This window comes from Lacerta agilis, chromosome 9 (assembly GCF_009819535.1).
Source record: "Lacerta agilis isolate rLacAgi1 chromosome 9, rLacAgi1.pri, whole genome shotgun sequence".
In the NCBI taxonomy this organism is placed as follows: domain Eukaryota; kingdom Metazoa; phylum Chordata; class Lepidosauria; order Squamata; family Lacertidae; genus Lacerta; species Lacerta agilis.
The window spans coordinates 52,748,742-52,766,401 of record NC_046320.1 but is presented as its reverse complement, the minus strand read 5'-3'; the positions used below and the strand labels follow the sequence as shown (position 1 = coordinate 52,766,401).

Genomic DNA, 17,660 nt, shown 5'->3' with positions numbered 1-17,660 from the left:
AGCTGGATACAAATTAAGTGTCGAGGGACTTAATTCTATGTGAAGGATAGAAATCTTTTAAAGAATAACTCCTAATGTCCTCACCAGAAGCAAGTCATGGGGTGTGGCAGGACTGCTACACTTCCTGACAGGTGGGTTTCTGTTGTTTACTGGAAGGACAAGGTGGTGGGAAGGTCAGCACTCCTGCCAGTGTGTTTGCACTGCACCAACTTTCCCAATGCCTTGCTTTTCCTTCTCAGGGTAAGCAACTGTGCCCCCATATGTCAGGATGTTGGTCTAGTGTAGGGCTGCCATACGTCTGGAATTTCTGGAAGGTGGCACTTTGTCAATAGAAAAATCTCATATTTTTGCGGTTTTGGGGGAGGGGAGAGCTGGACAACTTTTAAAAAACTCAGCGTTTGGGGGGGGGTTCCTAGAAAAATCTCAACAATTTTAGGGTCTGACACACCCCATGAACTATTTCCTTACTACAGTTTCCTTGGAGGAGTGAAATTTCTGATTCTTTATCCACCTTCAAACAATTGTAGAGGCCTTTGGACCATCTCTGTTCATTAGCCCTATTCAATTCGATTCTCTACAAGAGGTAATTTGGTTTGGTGCTCCACCCACACCCCTTCAACATGTTGCGAATCAGTCATGGAGAAGAATGGATAATACATTGTGGCTACTTTTGTAATGTTTCAAAGCAGCAAATGTAACTGGGTGAAACAACTCCAGAAGAAATGTAGCCAGCAATCCCTCGTCATCATGGCTGTGTGTTATTGCTTATAAAACTTGCCTCCAAGGCCTCCAGACTGTCACTGTTTTGCAGGAAGGCTTCATGTGCATACCGGAACTTTAAATTGATGCATTTGAAGTGGAATAAAGTACTCTGTTGCCTTAACTCAACAAATCCACTTTTTTTCTAATAAATGAACTTCTTGCAGTTTGAAAAGTGACAGTGAAATGCACAAGAGTGGGATGAACAAATGATTAACAAGAAGACATGTAACCCCCCTGCAAGCAAAAAGGATGCATGCATGATTAATGCTGCTTGCCATACAACCAGCCAAAAAAAAAAATGCTTAGTGAAGACCAGACACCATCTAAGCATGGCATAAGGTTTGTGCAAGCAAATCAGGATGAATGTTGACTGGGAGCCCCTTGATATATTAGGGCCAAACTGTATGGAGCAGGGGTCGGCAAAGTTTCAGTGGCTTGGGCCGGTTCGTGGTACCGCAGACAATGTGGTGGGCCGGAAACACTATTTCCAGCGTTCCTTCCGGCACAGAGGAGGCGTGTGTGGCTTCCCATTGGCTGCAGGAGCTTCCTGCAGCCAATGGGAAGTCGATCAGTGTTGCGGAAGGTGGTCCCCACTCTGCTCCGCGTGGGTTTAGTGTGGTGCACGGGGTCCCTGAGTGGGCAGCGGGGGTCCATGGGCCGGTTAAACAACCCCAATGGGCCAATTGTGCCCCATGGGCCTTAGGTTGCCGACCCCTGGTATGGAGGTTAATTGCTTGAATGTAGCTTGTCATGCAAATAGCAACTGCAGGGGAACCTGAGCAACCTGGAGCCTAAACAGTGGGGCGAAGGGTTAAGTCTTTCTCTCCCCACTAAGTTCCAGACAAAAATTGTCATTCGTTGATAACTTGTATCTCTGGTTTCAACAATCTTGATAAGAAGTGTTCTCTTTTGAAGCAGCCTATTGCACAGCTACAGTTTACAAAATAATAACCCCCTCACATCTCAAACAACTCCAAGGCCAAGTTTAGCACATATTTTTAAAAATCCATACACTGCAATCCTATGCACACTTACCTGGAAATTAAGTCTTATTGAAAACACTTTGAAGTGCACAACTTTATTAAAAGCCAAATATATTGTATAGTACATGGGAAGGCTTTCCAATTCATTACAGGACAGTTAAGACCTCTTTGCTTATTTAAGCAAAACATCCATTGACTTGAGGAGGGGAGAACTCAGTAAATTTTGCATACTGCTAAATAAATCAACCAAGTTCTGCTCTTCTATAAGTAATTAAAAGGATAGAAATGCTGAAATTTACTAGTGTTAGTGCTTCCTCAGCTGCCAGTCAGCTATGTGTGAATCCCACAAATATCAGTGGGAGTTGTACATAAAATAAATCTATGACCTTTAAAACTGGGTATTGTTTTTGTTTGTTACAATGCTATATATTTTTTGTTTTTTTTATATTGTAAATTGCCCTATGATCTTTGGGTGAAAGGAGATACAGAAATTTAATAAACTAAACAAAACAAATAAATAAAACTGTGTGCAGCCTGCAAACCTTAATGAAGAAAAATAGAAGAAAATACAGCATTCTAAAAATTAATACCGTAACTTTCATCCAGATTAACTCAAAAAGTAAACTAATTGGTTTAACCACTCCTAAGAATGTAGGAAATCAGTTTGGGTCCAACAAACACACACACTGGTCTATCTTGCCAAATATCACATAAGGCTGCTATTGGGTTGGATCCGAAGAAACAAGAATGGACAGAGGAAATCTATTACTGATGTTCTATGAGTGCTTGTGCAAGCTAATGGGGCACTCACAGAGCAGCATCAATACGAGAAACATGGCATATAAGGAATACATAGGTTGTAACACAGGGATGGGGAACCTGTAGTCCTCCAGATGTTGCTGGATGACAACTCCCATCACTCCCTGATCACTGGTCATGCTGGTTGGGGTTGATGGGAGTTGGTGTCCAACAACTTCTGGAAGCCTCAAGTTCCCTGTGCCTGCTACAACATTTTTTTTTTAATCTAGTGGCCCATTAAAAAGTCTTAAGCATTTGTGCAAAGCAAATAACTTGTGCAAACTTAACAGTATGTCTGGATTTGGGGTCATTTTTCTCATGCAACCCTCATCTGCTTGGTTGGCAACATCCACAGTCCTTCTATGAGCAGAAGAGATGAGTGGATCATGTTATGAGTTGCATTCAACTAACATTTTCTCACAGTAGAAGAAGAAGAGGAGAAGTTTGGATTTGATATTCCACTTTATCACTACCCTAAGGAGTCTCAAAGCGGCTAAAAAATTCCTTTCCCTTCCTCCCCCACAACAAACTCTCTGTGAGGTGAGTGAGGCTGAGAGACTTCAGAGAGAAGTGTGACTAGTCCAAGGTCACCCAGCAGCTACATGTGAAAGAGCAGGGATGCAAACCTGGTTCACCAGATTAAGAGTCCACCACTCTTAACCACTACACCACACTGGTTCTCACAGTACACCCATAAATATCAATGGGTTTCAGACAGTCATCACAGCTATTCATTTCAATAGATCTACACCGAGTATAAATTAGTTGAATACAACCCTCCTGTGTTTATTTCTCACATTTTATGTGGGAAAGGCTGTTTACCAATGCCACTCCACTTTCTGCATCAAAGTTACAAACCCTAACTTTGGTGGGGTTAGCACTCACTTGAACTGAAAGTGACACAGTGTTAATTATAATGTCTTATTTGTCTGCTATGTCTAATTATTGGGACACATGCAGCTTCTGAAGTCCATGCACTGTCTGAAATGAATGAAACTTTAAAAAAATATAGGTGATACGAATACTCCAAACAAACTGAAAATCTCAGTTTCTGCATCTTTGGAAAGGAAACAGTCAAAAGAATGTTAATCTGCAGAAAGAATAATTCTGTCCATTCATACTTCCGTCTGGGGTACCTAGTGACCCTCTGGGCATTTGGATAAAGGAAATTGTACCTAATTCACAGCAAACTCCAAATATAAGTGTCACAGGTACACAGTGAGGCAAATTCCAAGTAGCAAAGGAAACAAATACAATATCACATATGCTTCACGCACAGCATAGTTAAACTCTGGAATCTACAACCACAAGATAGTAATGGCCTGCAACTTGGATGGATTTTAAAGGGGCTTAGACAAATTCATACCAGCTATGACGACTTTGTTATAGAAGGCAAAGCACTTCTGAATACCAGTTGCTGGTGATCACAACTGAGGAGAGGGATTTTGTGCCAATTTCCTGCTTGTTGGCTTCTTAGAGGCTTCTGGTTGGCCTCTGTGAAAACAAATTACTGGGCTATGTGGGTGTTTGGTCTCATCCTGCAGGGCTCCTTTCATGTGCTTATGTTGCTAGATTGAACACACTGAATAAAACTTGGTTTGTCTAAACTAAGGCTGCAGTCCTATGCATACTTACTTGGGAATTTGCCCCATTGAAGTCAGTGAAACTTACTTTGAACAAAGTAAACTTACATAAGACCAGACTGGCAAAATATAAGCAATAGAAGCACAGTGCGATTCACAGAAAGCTACATGTGCTTATGTTCAATTTAGGTCTGTAATTTTTTCTGTAGAATGTGGCCATAGTCACTGGTCTCAATCGGACAGCACTTAAACATAGCTTAGCCTTATAAGAACAAGCCTGGCCTTCTTCCCCTCCTTGGGGTTCAGTTGGAAGCATCTATTAAGAAGCTTTCACTTATTCTTAAAACTAAAAGCAACTTCTTGGTGTCATCCAAAACTCAACAAACCATGGTTTATCTTTACAATGGATTGTTGAAGCAATTCAAGGTTAAATCCTTAGTTATGTCACTAGCTTGCTTCAACTAACCATAGTTAAAAGTTACCACAATTTAGGGTTCAGGAAGTAGAAGCTTCCAATCTCCTGCTCATGGCCATAAATGGCAGAAGAAAGGGGATGCAGTAAGCACATAGGTCCAGGATAAAATTATGTTTGCTCTTGTAATAGCTATGGTCCAGAATTAGGTCTAAAGGCATTTCAGCTCGGGTGCAAAAGCTATCATCCAGGACTATAGAATGGAAACAAATGTTAAACTTATATTAAAGTTTAAGAACACAGCAACATATCCAACAAAGTTTGAATATGCAAAGTTTGAAAATGCTTTTAAAAAAACAAAAAAAAAACCCATCAAACTTGATTAAAGCTAGTCTGATATCAGTAGCTTCTTAATCTAAACTGTTTAAAATTATAATTTAAAATGTGGTGTGGGACAGAGACACAAAACACGTAACAGCGCACCACACAGAAACTGCAAGAACAGATTGTGTTTAACAGATTTTATATTATAATATTTACTCTCTGAGTCACTAAACAATCCTCCTCAACCATCGTATTTTATAATGGTGAAGGGGCCCTCTGTATACCATGCCAGATCCATTGTTGAACCCAACCCAGTCAGTGGACTGCTTAAAATAGTGTTGCGCCAGAATTTGTCCTCTGATTGCTTGAAAGGGGTTTCTTCCCCTGCAAAAGTAGCTTCCACTTTTCTGCTTCAGTCTTGGGCGGCTTTAAAATTCCTTTAGAATTTCAGCAGGTAAGGGATTTTGAGCATACCTGCTTGTTGCAGGGTGTGTATTTTCTTCCATTAAGCTTTTCCCCACCCAGTGCTCTGAAGTCTTCCCAGCTGCCCACATATCCTGACCTTAAGAGTGGTTTTCTAATGGTGTCTTCTCCTGAGCTTTAACCGAAGTGTGGGCACCCAGGAAGACAGCATAGTGTAGATCATTAGAGAACTTGTAGAAAGGACACTCACAGAAACCCCTCAGCCACCTCAAACTTAAGACAAGAATTTCACTGATGATTCCTCTCTCCTTTTGACAATTTCAAAATGCAATTACTTTTCTCAATAACTGATGGAGAATGGTGGGGAATTGGACAAACATTTTTAAACAACACTAGTTTATAGAGTCTTTCCTTTTTTTCTAAGAATCTAAATTCAAATGTAAACTTAAACTTTGGGTAGTACATAATACATTTTCAAATAAGACATGAGCTTATAGAGCAATTGAGCAGTCTCTGAAGTTTTACTGGAATGGGATGAAGGATGCTTGCAGTTTATAAAAGTAATCTACTGAAAATCCATTTAATTTCAGCATGTATTTAGCGCAAAACATTTCATGAATTGGGAAGGAGCTGGCTTCCTTCTTCTTTCAGGGTATTTATGTACTACAGTTGATTAACAGATGTGCCAGCAGACAAGCTACTAAAAATTGTTGTGGGCTAGCAATTTTTCTGGACTTATCTCCATTCATGTATATATAAATTGGATTGCCTATGAGTTTAATAGAAGTCTGTCTATGTCCTCCTCTAAAACAGATGCAGAAGAAAAGAGTTTGGCATTTTTCTGTGCACAATCCCAAAGGAACTCCATCCACATTAACTGAGACTGAACAGAACAAAACTACATTCTTATAGAAATTAATTTTCACTTCAAAGAGCTTTGTTGGGGGCAAGTTTCCATGTTGCACACCTACTTATAATCACTAATGCATACACAGTACATGCACCCACACTATACATGCTGTAGTGTATTTTTTGTGGTTTTGTTGAAAAATATCATGTGCAGGAATTGGTGAGAAAAGGGAAAACTGAATGAGGGGGATTAAATTTCAGCTGTCTTTAAGAGGATATCAAGTCCTCTAAGGGTTTTAAAGATCAAGGGGCCATTAGAACAGCTGATCAGCAAAAAGACTCTAGATCGGATCCTGCTGCTTAATCCATTGGTCTGACATTGCCAGGTGCACAGTGACTCCTATCACAATATTTAAAACCTCTTGAATCTCTCCCCCCCCCCACCAAACTCAAAAGAAATCTCAAGTTCACAAATGAAAATCCAGTGGTTCCATGAAAAGATATAAATAATAAACCTGATGGAGTCCAAGTTTAGGGTGAATTCAGTTACCATTAAAGTCAGGAGGGAGACAAATATCACATTAATTGCTAAAGGCGTTGCTTCCTTATTTCAGAAAATATGCCTTGAAAGTAGGGAGATGCATAGCTTTAGTGAGAGCTCAAATGGCTGCACAGTCTGCTTATTAATTCAGGATCCACACACTACTGTAACGGACGTATTGTACACAATACCGATGCAGAGTACAAAAATGAAACAGGTGTTTTATAATATAAAAAAACCCTGCCTCTGCTCACAATGAAATTTGTGACTATCGGTACCCAATTTAAGGGGGAGGGGAGCCCAACTGTACACCAATCCATGTTTGTTTTAGCAATTGATAGACAAAACACTTTACAACAGCTAAGGTACATGCATTTTATCTCAAGGATGGGGAACCTGTAGCCTCCTAAATGTTGCTGAATTCTAGGCTGATGGGGGTTGGAGTCCCACATTATCTAGAGGGCCACAGATTCAGCGCACCTGTTTTGAGTTATATTTTTCTATCCCATGATGAATACCAAGGGCATTTCCAGGCTGTCACTATTTCCAGGTGGGATCCAATCACAAACCAGTGAATTCATAGAATCATAGAACTGGAAGGTGCATCGAGCATCATCTATTCCACCCCCATGCAGTAATGGCATCTTTTGCCCCACGTGGGACTTGAACCCACGGCCCTGAGATTAAGAGTCTTATGCTCTACCAACTGAGCTATGGGCATGCTAGACAGACTCTACCATTTAGTTGATTGGCAGTTCTTATGCAACCAACCTGTTTTCCAAAAATAACTTTTTGCAAGGAGAAAAATGACAGAGAGATGGTTTGACAGAACATCGTCTAGCCTCCCCGCAAACAAATCAGAGTGAATGCTCATTAAACAGGCAATGTCATCTAAACGCCCTGCAAACAAATGAGGGCGATTGTTCAATAAACTGGTCATCTGGAAGTGCCTCCCTATTGGGTAGAATCCGGCCAATACAGCAGCACATTCTGCCATAATGAAACTTTCACTAACATGAATGATCTAAAAATGTTGGAATACGAGGCTGAGCAGGAGGCCCCATGTTCCAGTGACCTGCCTTTTTGCGTGGTTTCAAGTAGTGCAAATCAAGACAGAATACCAAACAAACACAGGTGTGTTGGCTGAATATTTTTCTCCCTGTGGCAAGTCTAGGAGCCAGAAAGCAGACCAGCTTTTCTGCTGATTTCCAGTTAGCTACCCTAATCATGTTAGCAGCCTGTTCCATTTTCGTCTCCAATAATCTCCCTGCACAGCTGATTGCCATCACAGAATGCAATCTACAGCTACTGAAAGGCAAAAGGGGGAAATATCCCCTCTGAGACTCTTCCTAATTGATCCCTATTCACAGAGCTCAGTGGAGTTGCATTAACAACCTTCCCACTCCCCAGAAAAACAAGGAGCAGACAGTGTAACACCAGCTACGGGACCTTTCCCCTCCCTAGTGGCTACCGCAGATGATGCTACATTTTTAAGGGTCATAGACTGCTGCTACTTTCATTTCAGTCAGTAGGTCAGATTCTGGTTCTCAGTCAACTCATTTTCAAATAACTAGCTGGTATAAATAAAAGCAGTTATGTTCCTCAATGTTAATAAAAACTGAAAACTATGGTCATGCACTCTGAAGTGAGGTCGTATCCTGGCTTGGAAGTTCAGTCCCATTGATTTCTATGGAACATATTTGGAAGTTATCATGGAGCTTACTTTTTGAGTGTGTTTAGAACTGAACCATTAAATAAGATTTAATACTTGGAATAAATTGCCATAGTGAAAAATTTAATAGCCAAAATTAGATCCAATGTGAGGGGTGATATTTAACAACATGGAGGTTTAATATGACCAAGATCATTTTGTTCAAGAATCTGTTTTGAAACATTATGGCTCAAATTCTGATTGCCTGTCTTTGCCCTACAGGAACTGGTTTGGAAAGCAAAACGGGGGAAATGGGGGTGTCTTATTGGTAACATCAATAACATTGGGCAAAATGTAAAATAATGGCAATCAAAATGAAGTGGAAGCAGACCCTTTGATTTTTCAATGTGTGAAAGAGGCAATGTTGGCCATGCCCCTTAGTCTATAATTTACAGTAGAAATTATATTAATGTACACTAATGGGAGGCAAATAAGTAGTCTCTCTGGATAAATAATGATTATGCCTTTTTAAACATACCGTAAATCTAAATGAACACTGTGGATGGGTGTGAATACACAGGGCTCTACATGACATCAATCTTATTTTATGCATTTGCTACTATTAATTGCATGCACTGAAATTTTCATATTATTATGTTACATTTTTAAAAATCACTCAGTCACTAAGTGCTCTTTGGGTGAGATTTATGTAAGAAAAATGAAATCAGATTTTGTGTGTGTGTGTGTGTACACACACACACACAGAGAGAGAGAGAGAGAGAGAGAGAGAGAGAGAGAGAGAGAGAGGCAACTCTTTCTTCAAAAGCTTATGGGTCATGCATAAAAACACAGACCTGGAGATGGAAGCTTTTTGATCTTCTTGTGGCTCTCTTGTTCATTTTCTGTGAACAAGAGAGTTGATTTCTTCCACTAACTAACACAAGTGACTTGCCCAGGTATGTGGCTAGCAACACAAATTAAAGTGGCCACAAACTTTTGCGGACTTATTTGCATATTAAAAGAGAGGGGTAAGAGGCTTTAAGAGAAGCCCCAAGACTTGCTACTCCTGCATACCTTTAGAAGGTGTACCATAGCACAGTGTCACAAAACATGCTATATTGTCAATGTTCCCATGTTCCAGGAAAACATACTGATGCAAACGCGAAGCAGTGTTGAACTTCATTGCTCCAATCCTAAACTCAGCAAGCTTAAAGCAGGGATGGGGAATCTGTAACTCTCCAGATGTTGCGGGAATTCAACTCCCCACCAGCTCCAGCTGGCATGGCCAATGGCCAAGGATGATGAGATTTAGAGTCCAACAACACCTGGAGGACCAGAGGGTTTCCCTATCCCTGCTTTAGAGCTGGGGACCGTTTCATAGATGCAAAAGACTCATGTGAGCAAAATATCCAGAGTTTATTGAAGTGAATAGGAAATCCTTCCTCTCAGATAGTTCTGTTTGTACACCAAAGTCTCTGCTTGCACACCAGAGCATTTGGCTGGGGCTGTAACTGTATTAAAATCAAGTTTTATTAATACAAAGGAGAAAAAGCAGGGGAGGAAGAAGTTCAACTGGAAGATGGGGTACATTGTTTGTAGCTTCCATTTCACGCATGTCCAGGTTTTCCGGGCAAGGTAGGATGCATTTTGTGCTAACTGGGAAGCGCCATTCAGAGCTTTTTCAAAACACACAACAGAACTGAAGAGCCCTACTTTTTCTGCCTCCTTTCAGACAGCAACCCGTCAAGACTGCAGCGATTCACCGCTGGCCCAAGCGTTGATTGGCAGACACCACGAGCCAATCTCAGCCTGAGAAGCCAGTTCAGCGGGGAGGCTATTCTCACCCACCTGCAACCGCTGTGGATGCATCAGTTCAGTCCTGTAGGCCCTGTCAGTCTCTGACATGCTTCCAGCTGGTTGCCTTACAACCAGACCCGTGTTGCTGCACATGTGCTTTAGGCAGTCATTCTGGCACTCTTTATTATCCAATTAAAACAAAAAGTTGGGAAAAGAGAAATAAAAGGGGGGGGGGAAATAGTGGACCTAACTTGAATAGAAAATGAGTCAATTTAAACTTTTTTTCTAACTGACAAGTAATGTGCCTATATGGATATTAGCCACATGCAATGATATCCTTTGAGACTGAATGGCTACAATCCACAAAAGCGAATGACTACTGGTAACTAGTTAGAAGGGGGTGGTTCCTTTCTTCTAGTTCAGGTGTAACAGCACAGTGTGTGTGTCAACAGGAGACAAGCAACAACAACAAAAGTTAAGGAAGTACTAATAAACCCATGCATTTTTACTAGCCATAGCTATTAAGCAGTTTTAATATGCAATGATCTCATATGACATGCTTGGGCAATTTTTGAACGTACAGGGCTTTCTTTGTCCAGCAAACAGAAAGTTCATCAAATGTACTCAGAGACACCTGCCAAATCTTCATTCATAAATCAGTTTCCACCCACTGCCTCATTGATTGGACAGATCAATAATCCTGCAGGATTTACATCCCCAAAGCTACATTACAACCGTACTTTATGGTACAGTTTTGAGCATAGTTGCTAGGAAGCAAAGCCAACTAAATTCATTGGGGCTTATTTCTGAGTACTTGGGGTGGGGCTATAAAGTTTAGGAAAAGTTCACAAAACAAGCTGCTTTACAAAAGATTGCAGACTTGTTGAAAGCAGACCTGGCCTCAGCCCAGCAAAAACGTTCAGCTGCGACTGAGGCATGAATGAATCCTGAAGCCCCTACCCTGTGACTCAAACCTCTTTTGTAGGAATGTAAGGAAAACTAGCTTGGGACATGGGTGGCACTGTGGTCTAAACCACTGAGCCTAGGGCTTGCCGATCGGAAGGTCGGTGGTTCGAATCCCTGTGACGGGGTGAGCTCCCGTTGCTCGGTCCCTGCTTCTGCCAACCTAGCAGTTCAAAAGCATATCAAAGTGCAAGTAGATAAATAGGTACCACTCTGGTGGGAAGGTAAATGGCATTTCTGTGCACTACTCTGGTTCGCCAGAAGCGGCTTAGTCATGCTGGCCACATGACCCGGAAGCTGTCTGCAGACAAACACCGGCTCCCTTGGCCTATAGAGTGAGATGAGCGCCGCAACCCCAGAGTCCTCCGCAACTGGACCTAACGGTCAGGGGTATCTTTACCTTTACCTTTAAGGAAAACTAGAGGATAGGAAGAAGTGCTTAAGTCTTCACATTTTGCTGCCAAATCCCCTTCCACTGCCTCCCCCAAGCAGTTTTACCTTAACCAGGGTGAGGGCATTTGCAGGCAAAAATCTGCTGGTGCAGGAAGGGTTAAGCACCTCTTTCCCTACCTCCAACATTTCCATTATTTTAGCAAATATGGGCTTGGAAACATGCATTTGCCAAGACAACCATGTAGTTAATTGCTAGGGTCACAAGGCCTACGCACACTTACTTAGGAATAAGCCCCACTGAACATAGTGGGGTATACTTCAAAGTTAACATGCATAGTATTAGATTCGCTATCCGTTTAATGCAGTGGGACCTCAATCATTACAAAAGTTTTCCCACTAATCTGAATGGGACATTCAGCCCTCTCTTCCCTAGGTTTACTCTAAAGTAAGTCCCATGGTTTTCAATGTTGCTTACTCCTGAGTAAATGTGCTTAGGACTGCAGCCTTACCAGAGACATAACTAAACTACCAGTAACGGAATGGGGGGCCACATTGTCTACGGAGAAGTATCACAGAATTGCAGAGATTACATTTACTGCCATTAGGAAGAGAAAAATAAATTATTTTTAGTTATGGTTAAGTGTTCAAATCCAGCATTTACCGTTTATTGTAAAAATCACAATATACATTTTTGAAATGTTCTATGAAATAAACAGGAGTGCATTCGCAACCAAAAATAACAGGCAAATCTATATACAACCGATTTCTACCATCTGAAGCGTAATCCACAGAGTGTGTTGCATTGATGTGACATCCATTTATCATATATGCACAATAAGCAGCAATGGGAAATGAAGAAAGAATGACAAATGCAATCTATGCATGTTTATGCAGAGGTAAGGTCCACTGCGTTCAATGAGACTTACTCTCAGGAAAGTGTGCATGGGATTGCAGCCTGAGTTATTAAACTTTCCGAAAGGATAGTTCAATCTTGCAAAGGGCAAATTAAAAAGAAAAGAAAAAAAATCATCATGTGTTAGTTGTTTTTTTAAAAAAAATGAGAACTTTTAACTTAGAGGTAACATTTAATGCCAGTGAAATGTATCCATTTATAGAACTCCTGTTGGTCACAGTTGCAAGTCTCACCAAGTTCCTAATTTGGGTGACTTCACATCAAGACTGGGGAACCTGTGGCCTTGCAAGGTGTTGTTGGGCTACAGGTCTCCCATCTTACCTGGCCATTGACCCTGCTCAGGCCACAGGTTCCTCATCCCTGCTTTACATCTCTCAGCCTATAAAGAACTTTTGGTACCATTTAAACCAGGCTTCCCCAAACTCAGCCCTCCAGATGTTTTGGGACTACAATACCCATCATCCCTGAACACTGGTCCTGTTAGCTAGGGATGATGGGAATTGTAGTCCTAAAACATCTGGAGGGCCAAGTTTGGGGGTGCCTGATTTAAGCTCTCCCCAGCCACACACAGTCTCTTCTGATATGTTCATCTAACCAGCAACACTATAATTTTAATAATGACAGGGGTTTAAATATGATTACAAGTCTTTCCTCTTGTTTTCCTCCATCTAAAAATAATACCATTAGTCATTTTACACATTTTTTTTTCCTTCCCCCACCCCTTTCTGCTAGACTAAATACATGAACTGTAGGGAAACTAGGCCCTCGTCAATGAACTGATATTTCCACAACATCCCCTCTTGGCTGTTGCTTTTGTGTTGTCTACCAAACTGGGAAAGTTGTCTTTTACAGCTTTGTGATACATTGTCAATTCTGAGGACAAGATTCTTTTTAAAAATAAATGTATATACATTTCAATCACACATAATAACTTCAGTCATAGATGTACTTTATCAAATTGTAAAACATACTGCAAAAGGGTTAATTTTTTTGGTAAGGATGCATTGCAAAAAAAGTATGTTATTCTTAGCCCAATTCACCAGCTGATTTACTGTTACCACCAAATGTTTCCTTGCATCTGATTACCACCAAGTCACACCTAAAGAGTCACCCTAAAAAATCAGCTAGCTATTGATTTGTTCCGAACTGATGACAATGGTAAAATTGGGGGTCAACTTAAAAAAAAAAGTTTTTTGCCCTAACCTCCAAATGAAACAAAACACACACACACACACAATGGGGGGTCCCTCCAAATGGCCACAATTTAAAACTTAAAAATAAATGCTTCATGTGCATTAAAAAATATTTCAGGTTTTCAAAAGATTCACCCTTCACCATTGGTTTCACATAAGTAAAAAATAGTTTACATGTCACCAGACAGAACTCTTTATAGCAACAGAAAAAATATACAGGATTTGTTCAGATCAATTTATAGTGTAATAAGCTCAACTTGTGTAGAAGTGTTTCTTTTTTATCTTCATATAATGATTTTTTAATATATAAAAAAATCCTTTTCTCTGATGTTAAATGATTATGTCAGACTTTTTTTTCTTTTCATTTCCACATAACAAAAGTTAGGGGGCTTCTTGATTCCATCCGCCACCACCCTTATTTATCCCCCCCCCCTTTTCCATGGGACCAAAAGAAAAGAAAAAAACGAAAAGCGGGACAAAATCCCCCAAAGTCCCCTGCCATAGATTTATTCCAGGGGACCTGCCACCCTATTTGACGAGCTGGGTTCATGGGCGATCCAAAAACCAGTGGCTGCGGGGCTGGGGGGGCTGGCTTGCGCCTGTGTTGTGTGTGTGGAGAGACCCAAGCAGGGCCGAGGGAGAGAAGGCAGGGGTCTCTCTCTCTCTCTCTCTCCATCTCTCTCCCCACCTCCTCACAATCTGAAGGAGGCTTCAGAGAAGGGATGCTGCATCTTGAAACTAGACAAGAAGCACTGGAGCGGCGGGGGAAGGGGGTTCACGAGGGACGGCGGCAGGCTGGGAAGAAAGAAATCATCGCCTCTGACCTCTAGCGAAGTGCCAGGTTTTTTCTTTAGCTCTTCACATTTCCTAAATTTGCAGATCTGGTGTCCCGTTTTGCGGTTCCTGCAACTGCTGCACACGCCACAGTTGATGAGCCTCTTGCAGGGCACGCACACCCCGCACCTTTTCCTCTTCTTCTTGGCAGGGTTGCCTGCCCCTCCTCCGCCTCCGCCTCCCCCGCCTCCTCCTCCTCCTCCTCCTCCTCCGCCTCCCCCTCCTCCTCCTCCGGCGGCTCCCAGGGAGGAGGAGGACGACGAGGAGGAGGAATGGCTCTGCGGGCAGTCTGCCAGATTGGCAATTTGAAACGCGCTGTCTGTGACGGCTGCGGAGGCTGCGGCGGGGGAGTGCAGGGCTGTCATGACGATGACCCCGGGAGGTAATGAGATGCCCCCTAAAGCCGGGATAGCGGAAAAAGTCCCCACGCGCTCGGGGAGATTCATTATCTCCGCTTCGGCGGCGCCGCATTTGAGCTTGTTCATGCATTCCCCCGCCAAAGGTCTGCAGTGCTCGGGCGCCAAGGTGGAGAGGAAATTGTTGTTGGCCATTTGCAACGAGGCTTGCTCGGCCGGCGTGCAGCCCCCCGGCTTGCCCAGGCGCTGCTGCGAGTCGCCGCGGTGGTGGAGGCCGCTGCCCCCGGCGCCGCCGCTGCTGCTCCTGCCGGCGGCGTGCAGCGACGAGGCGGTCACCGACGACGACGACGACGACGACACCACGGCGGCTGCAGCTGCTGCTGCGGCGGCGGCCGCGGAGGAGGCGGCGGCGGCGGCTTTGCGGGCCGCCACGCCGCCGGCGACGGCCGCCGCGGGGTTGGCGGGGCCTCCGACGCCCGCGCCGCCGCCGCCCGCGCCGCTGCCCCACAGCATGGCGGTGGCGGCGGCGGCCGTGGCCGTGTCGCAGTTCCAGGGCGACATGCCGATGCGCGCGGCGGCGGCGGCGGCGGCGCTGGGGAAGATGGGGGTGGTGATGCGCGCGATCTTGGCCGCCTGCGGGAACGCGCCGCCGTTGGTCTTGTAGAAGGTGGCGAAGGAGCGGTACCTCTCCATCTCCGAGTTGTAATCCACAAGGCTGTTGAGGGCGCCGTCGGGCAGGTGGTTCTCCTTGGGCAGGCCCGGCGCCTCGGCAGTGGGCCCCGTCTCCACGCACACGTTGGTGTTCATGGTGCCCAGGGGGTGGGGGTGGTGGGGGTGAGGGTGAGGGTGGGGGTGCGGGTGGGCCTGGGGCAACAGGGTGGGCGGGAAGGAGGACGAGGAGGAGGAGGAGGAGGAGGGAGGGGGCGAGGACAGGAAGGGGGGGCCGGGGAGGGCCAGGGGAGGGAAGGGCAGGGCGGGGAGGAGGGCCACGGGAGCCGTCGGGGGGGCCGGGCCGGGTGCTGGGTAGCCCGGGGGGTCAGGGGGAGGGAAGGGGGGGAAGCGGTGCCCTCTAATCCTCTTGGGGGGGCATCTCGGCACACGGCGAAGTCTTCTCAGGCAGCCTCTTCCTTTGCATCGTCGTCGTCGTCCTCCTCCTCCCCAGGAACCGTCGCAACTGAAATAAAGAAAGTCATTTCGGGAAAAAGTCCACGCAGAAGAAGGAAAAGAGGATCCGGGGTGCGCGCGAAAGGACTGTCTATGCGTGTGAGGTTTTTGTTTTGTTGTGTTCAAAAGACACTACACAACACACGCTGCGGGGAGAGACGGTGCCCGTCAGTCACCCCAGCTCGTTTGCATAACAATCAATAAAGACATGATCCCAGCCCAGCAGCCGCCTGTGCCTCCTCCGCTCTCCGGCCACCTTCCCTTCTCCTCCTCCTCCACCCCCCTCCGCCGCCGCCCCCCTCCCATTCCACCCCGCGGTAAATGCTTTAATAGCTGGGGAGAGGGAGGGAGGGGAGGGCGGGCTGACAAATGCCAGGGGAGAAGGGGCAACCGGAGTGCTAAACACATGCAAATGAGGGGTGGGAAAGGGCTCCCAATCCTCTCACCAGAGGGCATCGGAGCTTTAGGAAATGTGTGAACGAGCCGGGTTGCCAGGGCAAGACGGGGCTGGAGATCAGCGGTCTCGGGAGGAGAAAACCAGGCGGGAGTGGGGGGGGTTAGCAAAGGGAGCACGGGGAGGAGGAGGAGAAAGTCTGTTCAGGCGTTAAAAAGTAGGAGGAAGCACAATGCCGCCGAGAGTCGACCTTCCTCCGTCGGAATATCGAGATTTTGTTTTGTTTTTAACCTAGTTGGTTCTTTAGAGGATTAGCAGCAATTGCTTTCTGAATGGGGGAGGGGGTAATCATTTTGAATCACAGCTGGATCTGTTGCAGGGTCCCTAGATCAGGTCTCTTTGGTAGAGGGGGAGCAAAGGTCCTTGCCCCCCCCCCCAAATTAAGTAAATAATAAAGTGACTGAGTTGAGGTGGGGGGTATATTTATACACACATATGCAAGGCAATTTCACAGGTTGGGGTATGAGATCCTGCAGCTGCATGGGGACTGAATATCCACGCAGTCACTTCACATGCTACACAACCTTCAAGCCAGGGGCGCTATGTAAAAATCTAGAGAGATAGATATCAAGGAGGCGCGCACCACCTCCCAAATACGCTTTATCAGCCTTTTTTAAAAAAAAAGATTTACAAGGTATACCCCTTGCTGTGGGTTATCTACTCCCATATGGGTTGTGGGGTTTTGTTTTTATTTCACATAGGCCATCCAATATCAGAGAGTGCGTATTAGTACTATATATAAGGGTCTGGTGACTTCTGTTTCGGTGTATCTGAAGAAGTGTGCATGCACACGAAAGCTCATACCAAGAACAAACTTAGTTGATCTCTAAGGTGCTACTGGGAGGAAATTTTGTTTTGTTTTGTTTTGGCGTATTAGTTTGTAACAAGGGGAGAAGTACACTCTCCCAACCTCTAGGAAGTAAAACAAACCCAAAACCAAACTGGACACAAGATATCTAGTACCATATCTTTGTCATCCACAATGTGGTTCCACCTCCCACCAAAAATGTTTTTACTTGCAATATTTCCCTTCTCTCAACCTGTTTTTTTTCCACTTGTAAACAGAACATTAGGTCCCCCAGAGACACTAAGAAAGGACCCCAGTACAGTTTTATGCCTGATTCCTACAGTTGAAAAATAGTTATCAATTATACTAATTACAGTCATAATTAGAGTAATGAACCGTTTCTAGCCCATCCTACTAGCTTGGGGGCAGGGGGACTTCATCATTTAACTGCTGGGATAGACTGAAAAGCAGGGTTTTAGG

General features: G+C 44.2%; 1 protein-coding gene across 1 annotated transcript in view; it reads right to left on the bottom strand.

The window, feature by feature from the left end:
* CXXC4 (CXXC finger protein 4) overlaps positions 1 to 15,612 on the bottom strand; it is a 51,468-nt gene extending 35,856 nt beyond the window's left edge. The window contains exon 1 of the mRNA XM_033160355.1: positions 14,410 to 15,612. Coding sequence (XP_033016246.1) covers positions 14,410 to 15,582 — 1,173 coding nt within the window. The 5' untranslated portion in view covers positions 15,583 to 15,612. The remainder of the gene's footprint in view (positions 1 to 14,409) is intronic.
* Positions 15,613 to 17,660: the final 2,048 nt, after the last annotated feature.